We start from the raw sequence: 13858 nt of genomic DNA on the forward strand, positions 1-13858 counted from the left end.
GTCCTCTTTCCTCAACTTTGAGATCCCCCTCTGCATACTCTGTGTGTTTTCCTCCAGATTTCAGCAGGGGTATCCGCTGCTCTGCTCGCTAAACCGGCCGGCATTAGCACAAACAGCTGGTCCCTGGAATACACAATGTGACCCTGCTTCTGTCCCGCTAATGAGACGTCTGAAATGTCTGTGCCAGCAATTTGCCATGGAAAATCTGGGAATTCTGTGGGACAGAGGGGTTCAGATTGAGTTTTCAATCAACAGAATATCTGCAGATGCTGGAAATCCAAGCAACGCATACAAAATGCTGGAGGAACTCAGCAGGCCAGGCAGCATCTATGGAAAAAAGTACAGCTGACATCTCGGGCCTGCATGATTTTGTGCAGTTTTCTGCATGCTTCACATGCTTCATATGTTCTCCCAGCTGTGTGCTCAGACCAGGCCACTATATGGATTGCCTGGCTTTTAGGTGAAATTTTTCAATACCTTGATGTCCTTGGTGGATTTGACTGATGATTTTGGCATGCTTAGAAGCAGGAATGATAAGTCTGGAGTCCTTTAGCAGCAAACCATGAAGAATGGTGAGTATGTCTCTTTCAAGCCAGTAAGGCCTGAGCTTGTGAACTCCTTTTAGAACAGCTGTCCATCCATGCTCACAATATTGCATGATCTTGCTGCAGATTTGGTCCTTTCTCAACTCAGCGTGAATTTCATCCAGTTTACTCTGTGATGCAGGAAAGCTTTCACATACCTGAGCTACGTAGATGTTGGTATCTTCCATGAGGACGGAGTCAGCTTCCATCCATTCACTTTTGCATGGCATCCTCATCAGAGCGTCTGGTGTAGTGCAAGATTTGCTGAGGACATGTTCAATATCATAACTGTATCACATAAAACCTATTCTGAATATTTGCAGACGTGGAGGTAAGTCATCCAATTGTTTCAAGCTGAGAAGGCTGACAAGTGACTTGGGGTCTGTTTCAAGTAGGAATTTGGTGCATATCAAGGAACAGCTGAAGTGTTCACAAGCCCATGTGAGAGCCAGTGTCTCCTTTTTGATTTGGGCATAATGCTGTTCAGACAGAGTCAGTGCTCTTGATGCATGTGCCCCCAGTTTCCATACACCACTGCAGTGTTGCATGAGCACTCCCCCAGGCCAAAGGAAGAGACGTTGCTTCGTTTGAATCAAAGTATGCCAATGTTGGCGGAGGGACAAGACTTCTCCTGTGGTACATTCCCATTCCAAATGTTTCTCTGAGAGAGGAAGTCATGTAGTGGATTTGATTTCTCTGGTAAATCTGGAATGAACTTTCCTAGCTGGTTTACCATGCCAAGGAAGCTGCAGATCTCTGATACATTTGTAGGCTGTTCCATGTTCCGAACTCCTGCCAGTTTGTCCGAATCTGGTTGCTCTCCCTCTGAGGACAATAGGTGGCCTGAGAACTTCACTTCCAACTTTGCAAATTCACATTTCTTTTTGCTCAGGCTGATTTCAGTTTCTCAAAAGCAGCTTCCACTCTTTTGTCATAATCCTTACTTGAACCACCAAAGATGAGTATATCATCCATGTGGCAGACTACTCCTTCCAGTCCCCCCAAAATTTGGTTCATCTTCATCTGAAAGAGTTCAGAGGCTGATGTGATGTGAAAAGGGAGTCTCTTGAAGGCAAAGTGAGATAAGGTTGTGAGCTTCTGTGACTCAGGAGCTAAACAGATCTGCCAGAACCCTGAGTCTGCATCTAGTTTGGTGAAGAACATTGCTACACACAACATACCCAATGTGTGCAAAATAAACTTTTCTTGTCTTACTCCATTATTCAATTTTGTTAGATCTTCACAGATTCTCACTGTGCCACCTGTGCCATCAGGAACAATGCCTGCACACCAGTGAGTCCATTTACCCTTGTTGAAATGTCAAGCACCTCCATTCTCAAGTTTTGTTGATCAATGGGACTGGTATACGCCTCGCTGCAGTCAGAGGGTAGGGCATCACTCTTGGCCTCAGTTGGATAGGAAACTCTTCTTGCAGTGTCCCCAGGCCTGTCAACAACTCCGGGTACTTCTGCCACTAAGCGAATCCAACCTTGCAATGAGGTTCAGCTTTTCAATGGTATGTTGTCCCAGTAGTGTTAAGAAAAGATTCTGAACAACAGACATCCTCTTTTAATTGTTTCTCTTTTTTATGGATGGAAGTAGTAAGCATTTCTATCACACTGAGCTTATGTTTCCCTGGCCCCGTGAGCACTTTCTTCGTTGGGTTTAGTGTAATGCCTGTTTTCTTCACCAGTTTTGTGAACAGACATTTGTGGATGCCCGTGACATCTGCCCAAGTGTCCATTTTGAACATTAGTGCCTCATTTTGCAACTGAATTATACCAGCCTTGTCTATTTGAATCTAGAGCTGCAGGGGAATCTCTCTCTTTGTCTGAATCATGGTGTTCTTTTGCCTCCTGAATAACTGTTTTCGAGTGACATTCAATTTTATAATGGCCGACTCTATTGCATTGGTGGCATTTCCCTTCGTTTGCTGGACAGAGCACTTTGACATGGAATGGAAACTTGCCACATCTCCTGTATTTGGATATTTTACCCGCTCTTTGTTTTACTTGTCTGTTTTGTTTGAGCTGAACTCTACTGTCATCTCTTTCTGTTCGTCCTGACTGCATCTTGTTTGTACCAATCTTTTTGTACAGCTTCTAGCTTTACCTCAGTATCGTTTCCATACCTGAGTTCTGCCTGTTGCTGATGAACAATCTCACTCTGTCTGAACAAAGAGCTTTCTCTAGTGTGAGATATGCCTGCAACAGAAGTCTCTCTGACAATTTGGTGTCCAGTAGCCCCACAACAATCCTGTTCTAATGAGCTCATCTGTCAGATTTCCATATGGACAGTTGTCTGAGAGGGCATACTGTGATAAAGTCATTCCCACTTTCATCTGGCTCCTTTTTCCTGGAATTGAACTTTGCCCTCTCATATATCACATTTTGCTTTCCTCTGAAATATTCTTTGAATTTCTCCTGCACTGTTTTGTATTCCTTTTTCTGAGCATCTGTCAGTCCTAATCCACCCACGGTGTCGTCTGCTTTGTCATCCATTCAAAGTATCAGTGTGCTTACTTGAGGCTCTCCTGAAGCCTGAGTGAGATTCTACTACTACTACTACTACTACGTTGACTCAGGCCTAGGGGGCTGGCGTTGGGCACGATGACGGACTCTCTTCTTCTCCCTCTCCCTCATCAGTGTGTTCAGTTCATCTACATTAGCTGCGCCACTGTCTTCTAGGAGTGTGCTGACCATAGTCTTGGGAGGGCGCCCAGGGTTCATCCTCCCGAGCTTGGGCTCCCATATGATGACTTTGCAACCATAAATCTCTTGAAGCATATGAACGATCTCTAAAAATCCCCTGGTTTAGAGAATTCAAACGTCTTCGGGGGCTTTATTAATAAGTAGATGTAAATACTGCAGATATTTGCTTCATTTTCCCGTTTGTTTGTTTGTTTATTTATTATTTTATTTATTTGGACTACAAATGTCTTCGTTTCTCTCCCTGGGATTTTGACCGACTTCTTTGCTGCGTCTGTGTCTCTGTGCACTTCCCCAGGCTAGTGGCTCATGGATTATTACAATGTATCTACTTTTGCATGCAACTCTGGCTAGTTCTCAGCTCAGCCTCCTGGTGCACACATTTAGCAAACTAGCATAAACAGTTTAGGTTGATAAGTCTCTGGATATTTTTCATAGATATATGCAAACAAGAACAGTCTTACTGTAAATTCTTTCTTGTTGGGGATCTCACCTGGTCTGTAACACAAATTCATCAATGATGAACCACTTCTGACACCATGTTGTGGTTGATATTGAGGGCTGGTGCAGAGCACACCCGGGCGTCAGCCTTAAAGGATACTCAACTGAACTTTATTGATAACTCTGCTTGTACAGTATGTTAACTCCTCCCACATGGGAGTGGCTAACAGAGTGACACAGGAATAACAATAATAACTACCATAACATCAGGCAGCGTCTATGGAGAGGAAGAAACAGTTGGCATTTTGGACCGATAACCCTACATCTCCAAAATAAGAAGGTGTGGGGAGGGGAGGGAGCAAAGTTGTCAGGTGATAAGTAAAGCCAGGTGAGGGGGGAGGTTGGAAGAGGAGGGATGAGGTGAGAAGTTGACACTTGAGAGGTGGAAAAGGTGAAGGGCTGAAGAAGATGGAATCTGACAGGAGAGGTGAGTAGATCATAGGAGAAAGAGTAGGAAAAGGGAAACCAGGGGTAGGTAATGGGCAGGGAGGAGAAGAGAAGGGCTAAGAGGAGAGCCTGAAAGGGTAATGGAAAAAAGGGAGAGGGGTGAAAAATTACTGTAAGTTAGAGAAATTGATGTTAGTTTGGAGGTTACCAGAATATGAGGTGTTGCTCCTCTAACCAGGTGTTGCCCCGCTAACCTGAGAGTGACCCCACCATGGCATTAGGGGAAGCCATGGACCAAAATGTTGGAATGGGAATGGGAAGTATAATAAAAATGGGTGACCACTAGGAAAGTATGCTTATTGCAGACAAAGTGAAGATACTCAACAAGGCAGTCCCCCGGTCACCAATGTAGAGGAGGCTGCCCCGGGTACACTGGATGCAGTGAATTACCCTGACTGACTTGCAGGTGAAGTGTTGTCTCACATGGAAGGACTGTTTGGAGCCCTGAACGGTTGAAGGTCCAGCTTGCAGGGATAAGTGCCAGGCAGGAGATTAGTGGGGAGGAACAAATGGACAAGGGAATCACGGAGGGTGCAATCTCTGTGGAAAGTGGAGATTGGGTGTGCAGGGAAAGATCTGCTTAGTGGTAGAATCCCGTAGAAGATGGTGGAAATTATGGAGAATGATGTGTGAATGTGGAGGCCCATGGGGTGGTAGCAAGGACAAGGGGAACTGAAACCAATTCCTGTTATGGCGACCGGAAGATGGAGTGAGGGCAGATGTCGGGGAAATGGAGAAGAAGCAAGTGAGGGCAGCGGGAATGGAAGAAGACACCTCATATTTGGGACTGGAAAGTCTCATCCAGACAACAGATGTGGCAGAGACAGAGGAACTGAGGAAAGGTTGCAGGATTTTTACAAGTGGCGGGGTGGGAAGAGATATAGTCAAGATAGCTGTGAGAGTCAGTAGGTTTATAAAAGATAGCAGTAGACAATCTGACAGAGACTGAGAAAAGAGAAAGAGGTGTCAGAAATGGACCAAGTGAATTTAAGGGCAGGGTGGAAGTTAGAGGCAAAGTTGATGAAATTGACGAGCTCGGCATGGGTGTACGAAGCAGCATCGTGCAGTCAAGTGTTGGGGAGCGTTACCAGGGAAAGCTTGGAACATGCACTGTTCCACATAGCTAATGGAAAGGCAGGCATCGCTGGGGCCCATGGGGTTGCCCATGGATTTGGAGGAAGTGGGAGGAGCTGAAAGAGAAATTGTTGAACGTGAGAACTTGTTCTACCAGAGGAGGAAGGTGGTGGTGGAGGGGAAATGGTTACGTTTGTTGTCTAGTATGAAGCGGAGAGCTTTAACACCTTCCTGATGGGGCTAGAAGTGTATAGACACTGAACATCCATGTGAAAATGAAGCGATCGGTGCCAGGGAACTGAAAGTTGTTGAAGAGATTGTGAGCATGTGAAGTGTTACCGATGAAAGTGGGAAGGGACTGAAACACGGGGGATAAAATGCCAATTAAATCCTTCCAGATGGGAGATAGAAGTGCATAGGACTAGACATCCATAGTGAAATTGAGGCGATCGGGGCCAGTGATCTGAAAGTTGGTGAAAAGTTTGAGTTATCAAATTTTCTTTTTGGGATCCCTGACTTTGATCTTGAACAGACATTCATAGAAGACCAAATTAGGGTGTATTATTAATAAAAGTATGGACAAAGCAGCAGTCCAAATGAAGGCTGTATGTTCTTAAGGGAACACCTTTTCTAAAAACAAAACAATCTTATTTTTCCCTCTATAAAAGAATCTCACTAGAGTGCTACTGTGCCATTTATAAGTTGTGTGTTATTGGTTCCCAAACACTGTGGGATGTCCATGGGAAGCACGCAGAAAATGCTGCAGCAACTCAACAGGGCAGGCAGCATCTATGAAGGGAAATAAACAGTCCACGTTTCAGGCTGAGACATTTCATCACGACCGGAAAGAAAGAGGGCAGAACTATAATCTTTAAATAGTTTCTTATTATAACCATATAACAATTACAGCATGGAAACAGGCCATTTTGGCCCTTCTAGTCCGTGCCAAATTCCTACTCTCACCTAGTTCCACTGACCTGCACTCAGCCGATAACCCTCCATTCCTTTCCTGTCCATATAGTTGTCCAATTTATTGTTTTACCTCTCTCTACCTCAATGCAATGTGCAATGATTTGATCTGTAGGAACATTAAGCAAGACAAGTTTTTCCACTGTGTCTCAGTACATGTGACAATACTAAAACAACTCCATAAAAGGATGGAGGAGGAGGAGGAGGAGAGGAGCAGGAACTGGCAGGTGACAAGGTGAACCCAGGTAAGAGGAAGGGAGGAGGATGGGGAAGTGGGGGTGGAGGAAATGATGTGAGAAGCTGGAAGAGCTGAATTAACAAGGAGCTGAAGAAGGAAGAGGCCAGTAAACCATGGAAGGAGGAAGGAGAGCTAAGATGTGGGAGACAGGTTGGTCCGGTAGGTATAGAAAAGAGCTAATAAGACCAGAAGGATGAGGAAAAACAAGGGGGCGGGTTGCGAGGCCAAGGGAGACAATAGACAATAGACAATAGGTGCAGGAGTAGGCCATTCGGCCCTCCAAGCCAGCACCGCCATTCACTGTGATCATGGCTGATCATCCACAATCAGTATCCAGTTCCTGCCTTATCCCCATAACCTTCGATTCCACTACTTTTAAGAGCTCTATCCATCTCTTTCTTGAAAGCATCCAGAGACGTGGCATCCACAGCCTTCTGGGGCACAGCATTCCATACATCCACCATTCTCTGGACTCGCTGCACTCCCTCAACAGCAAGAATGTCCTTCCTCAAATTTGGAGACCAAAACTGCACACAGTACTCCAGGTGTGGTCTCACCAGGGCCCTGTACAGCTGCAGAAGGACCTCTTTGCTCTTATACTCAATTCCCCTTGTTATGAAGGCCAGCATGCCATTAGCTTTCTTCACTGCCTGCTGAACTTGCATGCTTGCTTTCAGTGACTGATGTACAAGAACACCTAGATCTCGTTGTGCTTCCCCTTTTCCTAACTTGACTCCATTTAGATAATAATCTGCCTTCCTGTTCTTACCACCAAAGTGGATAACCTCACATTTATCCACATTAAACTGCATCTGCCATGCATCTGCCCACTCACCCAGCCTGTCCAAGTCACCCTGCAATCTCATAACATCCTTCTCACATTTCACACTGCCACCCAGCTTTGTGTCATTGGCAAATTTGCTAATGTTACTTTTAATTTCCTCATCTAAATCATTTATATTGTAAACAGCTGCGGTCCCAGCACTGAACCCTGCGGTACCCCACTGGTCACTGCCTGCCAATCCGAAAGGGACCCATTAATTGCTCCTCTTTGTTTTCTGTCAGCCAATTTTCAATCCATGTCAGTTCTGCCCCCAATACCATCTGCCCTAATTTTGCCCACTAATCTCCTATGTGGGACTTTATCAAAGGCTTTCTGAAAGTCCAGGTACACTACATCCACTGGCTCTCCCTTGTCCATTTTCATAGTTACATCCTCAAAAAATTCCAGAAGATTAATCAAGCACCATTTCCCCTTCGTAAATCCATGCTGACTCAGGCCGATCCTGTTACTGCTATCCAGATGTGTCGTAATTTCATCTTTTATAATTGCCTCCAGCATCTTTCCCACCACCGACGTCAGGCTAACCAGTCTATAATTCCCTGTTTTCTCTCTTCCTCCCTTCTTGAAGAGTGGGACAACATTAGCCACCCTCCAATCCACAGGAACTGATCCTGAATCTATAGAACATTGGAAAATGATTAGCAACGCATCCACGATTTCTAAAGCCACCTCCTTAAGTACCCTGGGATGCAGACCATCAGGTCCCAGGGACTTGTCAGCCTTCAGACCCAACAGCCTACCCAACACCATTTCCTGCCTAATATAAATTTCCTTCAATTCATCCATTACCCTAGGTCCTTTGGCCACTATTACATCTGGGAGATTGTTTGTGTCTTCCCTAGTGAAGACAGATCCAAAGTTACTGTTCAACTCGTCTGCCATTTCCTTGTTCCCCATAATAAATTCACCCGCTTCTGTCTTCAAGGGCCCAATTTTGGTCTTAACTATTTTTTCCCTTTTCACATACCTAAAGAAGCTTTTACTATGCTCCTTTATATTCTTGGCTAGTTTACCTTCGTACCTCTTTTTTTTCCGCGTATTGCCTTTTTAATTACCTTCTGTTGCTCTTTAAAAGTTTCCCAATTGTCCGGCTTCCCACTCATCTTTGCTATGTTATACTTCTTCTCTTTTATTTTTATACTGTCCATTACTTCCCTTGTCAGCCATGGCCTCCCCTTACTCCCCTTAGGATCTTTCTTCCTCTTTGGAATGATCTGATCCTGCACCTTCCGCATTATTCCCAGAAACACTTGCCATTGCTGTTCCACTGTCATCCCTGCTAGGGTACTGTTCCATTGAACTTTGGCCAGCTCCTCCCTCATAGCACCATAGTTCCCTTTGTTCAACTGTAATACTGACACTTCCGAGTTTCCCTTCTCCCTCTCAAATTGTAGATTAAAACTTATCATATTATGGTCACTATCTCCTAATGGCTCCTTTACCTCGAGGTCCCTGATCGAATCTGGTTCATTGCACAACACTAAATCTAGAATTGCGTTCTCTCTGGTAGGCTCCAGTACAAGCTGTTCTGAATCCATCTCGGAGGGACTCCACAAACTCCCTTTCTTGGGGTCCAGTACCAACCTGATTCCTCCAGTCTACCTGCATGTTGGAAGTCCCCCATAACAACTGTAGCATTACCTTTGCGACATGCCAATTTTAATTCTTGATTCAACTTACACCCTACATCCAGACTACTGGGAGGGTTACTACAAATGGGAGAAACGACATCGATGCCGTCTGGTTGGAGGATACCAAGAGGAAATAGTGAGGTGCCCCTCCGCTAATTGCATTTGACCTCAGTATGGCAATAGAAGAGACCGCGGACAGGCATATCGGTGTGGGTAGCCACTGGGAGATCTTGCTTGTTGCAACAGATGGTTCTCGGAGAAGCGGTCCCTCTGCTTCAATCCGAACTCTGTTGAGGTAGGAAAACCTCAGACTTCCAGCTGTGGTGACTGAACTTCTCCTTCCGGGTTTAGCGAAAAATCAAGAATCCTGACTGGCCGATTGCGGGAAATGTTGGTTTGTGATTGGTGTATTTAGTACACGCTCCGTATGGTCGGCACTTACAAGAAAGTGATTGGCCATAAAGACTGTGTGCTAATTGGTCTCATTAGACGGCAGTTGATATTTTCATTGGTCTATATTCTCAATCCGCCCCTGATTGGCTGAGCGCAGCCGGCCGCGCTACGTCTACCGCCATCTTCACCGCGGGCTAGAGGAACAGGGAGCGGAGTGAAAATGGTGGCGTACTGGAGACAGGCGGGACTCAGGTAGGTCCGGGACCGAACGGGTAGGGTGTCCAGGATGAGGTGGGTCTGGGGTCGGGGGTACTGGGGCCATCGTCGGACCGGCGGATGCAGCCCCACGGTGCCTTCACCAGTAGGCCCGTGAAGCGCTGCTTGCTTCCACCTTGAGATCCTGGCTGGAGGTTATAGGTATCACCGGGCGTGTCTTCGGCTGGGGACCGGGGCGCAGTGTCCTTGGTTTGGGGAGGGATGGAGGGAAAGAGGAGGTTGAGGGTGTAGGACAGAGGGCCCTTGAAGCTTCATTGTTTTGACTTCCGAATTAGTTTATCAAGCGCTGGAGTTGGGTTGGGTCCCCGTGAGCCTGCTTGCCACTCATCATTACCATCCACATCCTTGGTTCTCTTCGTGTCCAGAAATCCGATGACTTCTTTTGAATGAGCTTGTTAACTGCTGCCGCAGCCCTCTGGTGTGGAGACCTCGAGAGATTGGAGTCTGCCTTTGCTGGAATCTGGGGCAACAAACGCTTTGATGAAGTTATTTCTGTCCACCTTGGCACTAAATGGCCTTTTTATTCTGAAATTGTGACTTCTCGATCTGAAGTCCTCTAACGTCACATTAGCATCCTCTGCATCCTATCGGTTGAATGATGTAAGGATTTGATGTTACAATAATGTCTGTCTTATTCTGCTAAACGCTAGTGTATGTAGTCAGTTTTGCCTGATATAACGCAGCATACACGTCCTTCCTGAAATCAGTCTACTTTGCTGCGCCCTCGGTGACATGTAGTATCGATCTTTTCTCTTGGAACAGTACACTAATATTATTGTCACTAGTGCTGAAATACAGTGGCTTTTCGTGCCATCGAGACAGCTTAGTCCGTACATGGTGCAGTGTCACCATTTGCAGTAAAAATTGATATTCCAGTGTATTAAATCATTTTTGATCTTTGCATAAAATTCTATCCATCTGAGTGGTGCAAGGTGAAGACAGGTGATTTAGATTCCCAGATAAAACCTTGGAAGCCTCATCTTACTACTTGTAGCTTCAGCAAATTTAACATGTATATTTCATTGGAGTTACTGCTTTTGTGGTTGGAGCATTAATTACATTTGAGCCTAACACCAAAGAAATGCTTTGATTTATGTTTGCTCTTGGTTCTCTTCCAGTTACATTCGTTATTCTCGTATTTGTGCCCAAGCAGTGCGGGCTGCTCTGAAACCCCAGTACCAAGCAGAGGCTAAGAAAGTAGGAGATATAAATGTAAAAGTCAACAAGCCAAAAGAGTAATGTGTAAGTAATGCATTTTGTTGATCTGTGCTAAAGCTTTGGGCACATGTATATGGCTAGGGTGCCTGAAGACTTGCACATTACTGTAGTAATTTTGTATATTGCACCATACTGCTGCAAAAATAAAAATAAATTTCATTATGCGTGAGTAATGACAAACCTGATTCTTATAAGGATCTCTGGTGAACTGAGAGTGGGAAGGGGGCAGGGAGAGGGGAATCATGTTTGGGGAAGAGAGGAGGGAGGCGAAAGCACCAGCGAGACATTGTGTAATGATCAGTAAACCAATTAAATTACTTTGGAATCAAATTACTTTGCTTGGTGTCTCAGGGTTGAGTGTGTCTGCACCTGCACCAGTCTCTGCCCTCTGGCACTCCTCTGCCAGCTGTCCCATACCCCTCCTTGCCATTCCCAACATCATTTGCTCCCGCCAGATTTACAAACTCGCTCTCCTCTCCATCTTGACAAATAGAGTACTGTGCAAAAATCTTAGGCGCTATGTGTGTGTGTATACACACACACAACTGTAGTTGCAGGGGCTTTTTATGTTCAAAGTGGCTTAGCAAAAGCAAATTGTTAGTGATGTTTGCGACAGTGCAGTTGTTTTATGAAGTGGTATATCCATCCAAGAATATTTTCCAGTTAAAGTCGAGTGGTCCATTTTTTAATTGTGGGTCCACTTGTGCTGTGGCTTAACTGGTTGTGAATACCAGTCAAAAGATGTAGCAGTGGTGGAAGTAAGATTTTAATAAATTGTTTTATGAAATGCTGATGTTTTTATCCAAATATGAAAAAGATGATAGCGTTCTTCTGTATCCTTGCGATGGTTGCTATTTCATTAATTGTTGTGCCTTTCCTGAAAGATTAACTTACAGGTTGAGTCGACAGTAAGGAAGGCAAATGTAATGTTATCATTCATTTTGAGAGGACTAGAATATTAAAAACAAGGTTGTGGAACAGACAGAATACTGGAGAAACTCAGCAGGCCAGATAGCATATATGGGGGAGCAAAGGTACAGTTGATGTTTCATGCCAAAACCCCTCGTCAGCATCTGCAGATTTTCTCTTGTATGTAATGCCTGAGGGCTTGCAATGCATTGGTCAGATTGCATTTGGGAGTATCGTAAGCAGCTTTAGGCCCCTTATCTAAGAAAGGATGTGCTGGCATGGAAGGGGGTGCAGAGGAGGTTCACAAGAATTATCCCAGGAATGGTGTTTATTGTATGAGTAGTGTTTGGTCATTCTGGGCCTTTACGTGCTAAAAGAAAGTGGGGGATGTCACTGAAACGTATCAAATATTGAAAGGCCTAGAGAGAGTGGACATGGAGAGGAAGTTTCCTATGGTGGGGGATACCAGTTGGCATAGCCTCCAAATAGAAGGATGTCCCTTTAGGCCCCTTGTGTAAGAAACAGAGACGTGGAATTTCTTTAGTGAGAGGCTGGTGAATCTGTAGAATTCATTGCCGCAGGTGGCTGTGTAGCCCAAGTCAATGGGTATATATAAAGTGGAGGTTGATAATTTCTTGATTAGTTAGGGTGTTAAATGTTACTGGGAGAAGGCAGAAGAATGGGGTTGAGAGGGATAATAAATTAGCCATGATGAAATGGTAGAGCAGACTTGATTGGCCAAATGGCCTAATTCTGCTCCTGTGTTTTGTGGTCCTCCCTGATTATATAACTTTCATGTTTCAAATGGGGTTCAAAAGAGCAATTTAAAAAAAAAAGAGATTGAAGCTGCAATGGTTCCATTCCTCCCATTTGTGACACAAGCTGCTCTATGGTTTCATGAATGCTCTCAGTTCCCCCTCAAATGTGCAGGTTTCACTCCTTCATACTTCTAGCAGTCTTTCACTGACCAAGGGCAAAAGATCATTTGTAATGGTCTGAATCTGTGTTTGGATTAAGTGCAGTGGGGGTTAGGGCAACTGGAACCAGTTGCAGAGTACTGGAGGAGACTGTGTGGCCCACAGTATCAATGCAGGCTCATTACTGGAGCTAACCAATGAATTACTTTGCTCATTTACTTGTAATCCCATACTTGTCTCCATCGCCATTCCAGGAAAAATGTTAAACATGATGGGCCAAATGGCCTAATTCTGCTCCTGTGTATTATGGTCTGTTCACTCTATTTTAACCAATCATGATTTTCCTTTTCACAACTCAGTTTGCAATAACATGATCTTTTATTTTCATGTGACATCTTTCATTGGTTTAACCAGTATTTTGAATCCATCTGCAAACTCCTGACAATTATCACTGAAAGCAGATCCTCCATATTTACAATGTCCGACATTCATGAATTTACTAAAGTTATTCATCCTTTTTACTTTAATTGTTTCTGCTTCAAGGATAAAGCTCCCAGTTTTCTGATTTAAATCTTAGATCTGGTACTATTCCAGCAGTGAGTATCGGCTATTGCTACGACTGGCAGTCTCATTCATGGGTTGATGGACCCCCTGATCCTGTTCAGGTTTAGTCCCTTGAAGAGATATATATTTATAGTAAGCGTGTGTTCATTTGTTTTAATTTAGCCACTGCTTCTTGCTGTCATGCATATTAATTCATTCACATAGTGCCATTCTGCTATGACCAAACTCATTCCTTCATGGTTTTCTTTGTGTAGGTTTAAAACTGTAGTTTTAAATTGACCTAGTCCTCTTGAAATCTTTATATAAAATTCTTTTAATCTTTCCCAGTTTCCCCATTCAGTTAGGTGGCATTTTAACTAAGTGCTGTAAGTTGATCATAACTTTGAAAGGATTTAGAGATATAATATTTATTACATTATATTAATTGTTTAATTTTGTGTTTTTGCAGGATCTGAAGACCTGAAAGTTTGAAGATGTAAACTCTTACAAGTTATCGTCCTTGTTGTTGGAACGCTGAATGCAATTGAACACTGCAATACTGACTAATGTTGATTCAAAATACAGATATTATTTAAACTCTCATTC

General features: G+C 44.2%; 1 protein-coding gene across 1 annotated transcript; it reads left to right on the forward strand.

The window, feature by feature from the left end:
• Positions 1-9492: 9492 nt before the first annotated feature.
• atp5f1e (ATP synthase F1 subunit epsilon) lies at positions 9493-13855 on the forward strand. The gene is made up of 3 exons (XM_063041567.1): positions 9493-9641; positions 10784-10907; positions 13722-13855. Exons 1-2 carry the CDS (start codon positions 9610-9612, stop codon positions 10902-10904), a joined length of 153 nt encoding a protein of 50 aa, XP_062897637.1. The 5' UTR covers positions 9493-9609; the 3' UTR covers positions 10905-10907; positions 13722-13855.
• The last annotated feature ends 3 nt before the right edge of the window (positions 13856-13858 follow it).

Source organism: Mobula hypostoma, chromosome 2 (genome assembly GCF_963921235.1).
Source record: "Mobula hypostoma chromosome 2, sMobHyp1.1, whole genome shotgun sequence".
Lineage (NCBI taxonomy): Eukaryota > Metazoa > Chordata > Chondrichthyes > Myliobatiformes > Myliobatidae > Mobula > Mobula hypostoma.

What these genes read in the sequence shown, in the direction of transcription:
- atp5f1e (XM_063041567.1), top strand. Translation starts at nt 9,610, where the DNA reads ATGGTGGCGTACTGGAGACAGGCGGGACTCAG. An exon ending in TGGAGACAGGCGGGACTCAG is followed by an intron (nt 9,642 to 10,783) that starts GTAGGTCCGGGA and finishes GTTCTCTTCCAG; the next exon opens with TTACATTCGTTATTCTCGTA.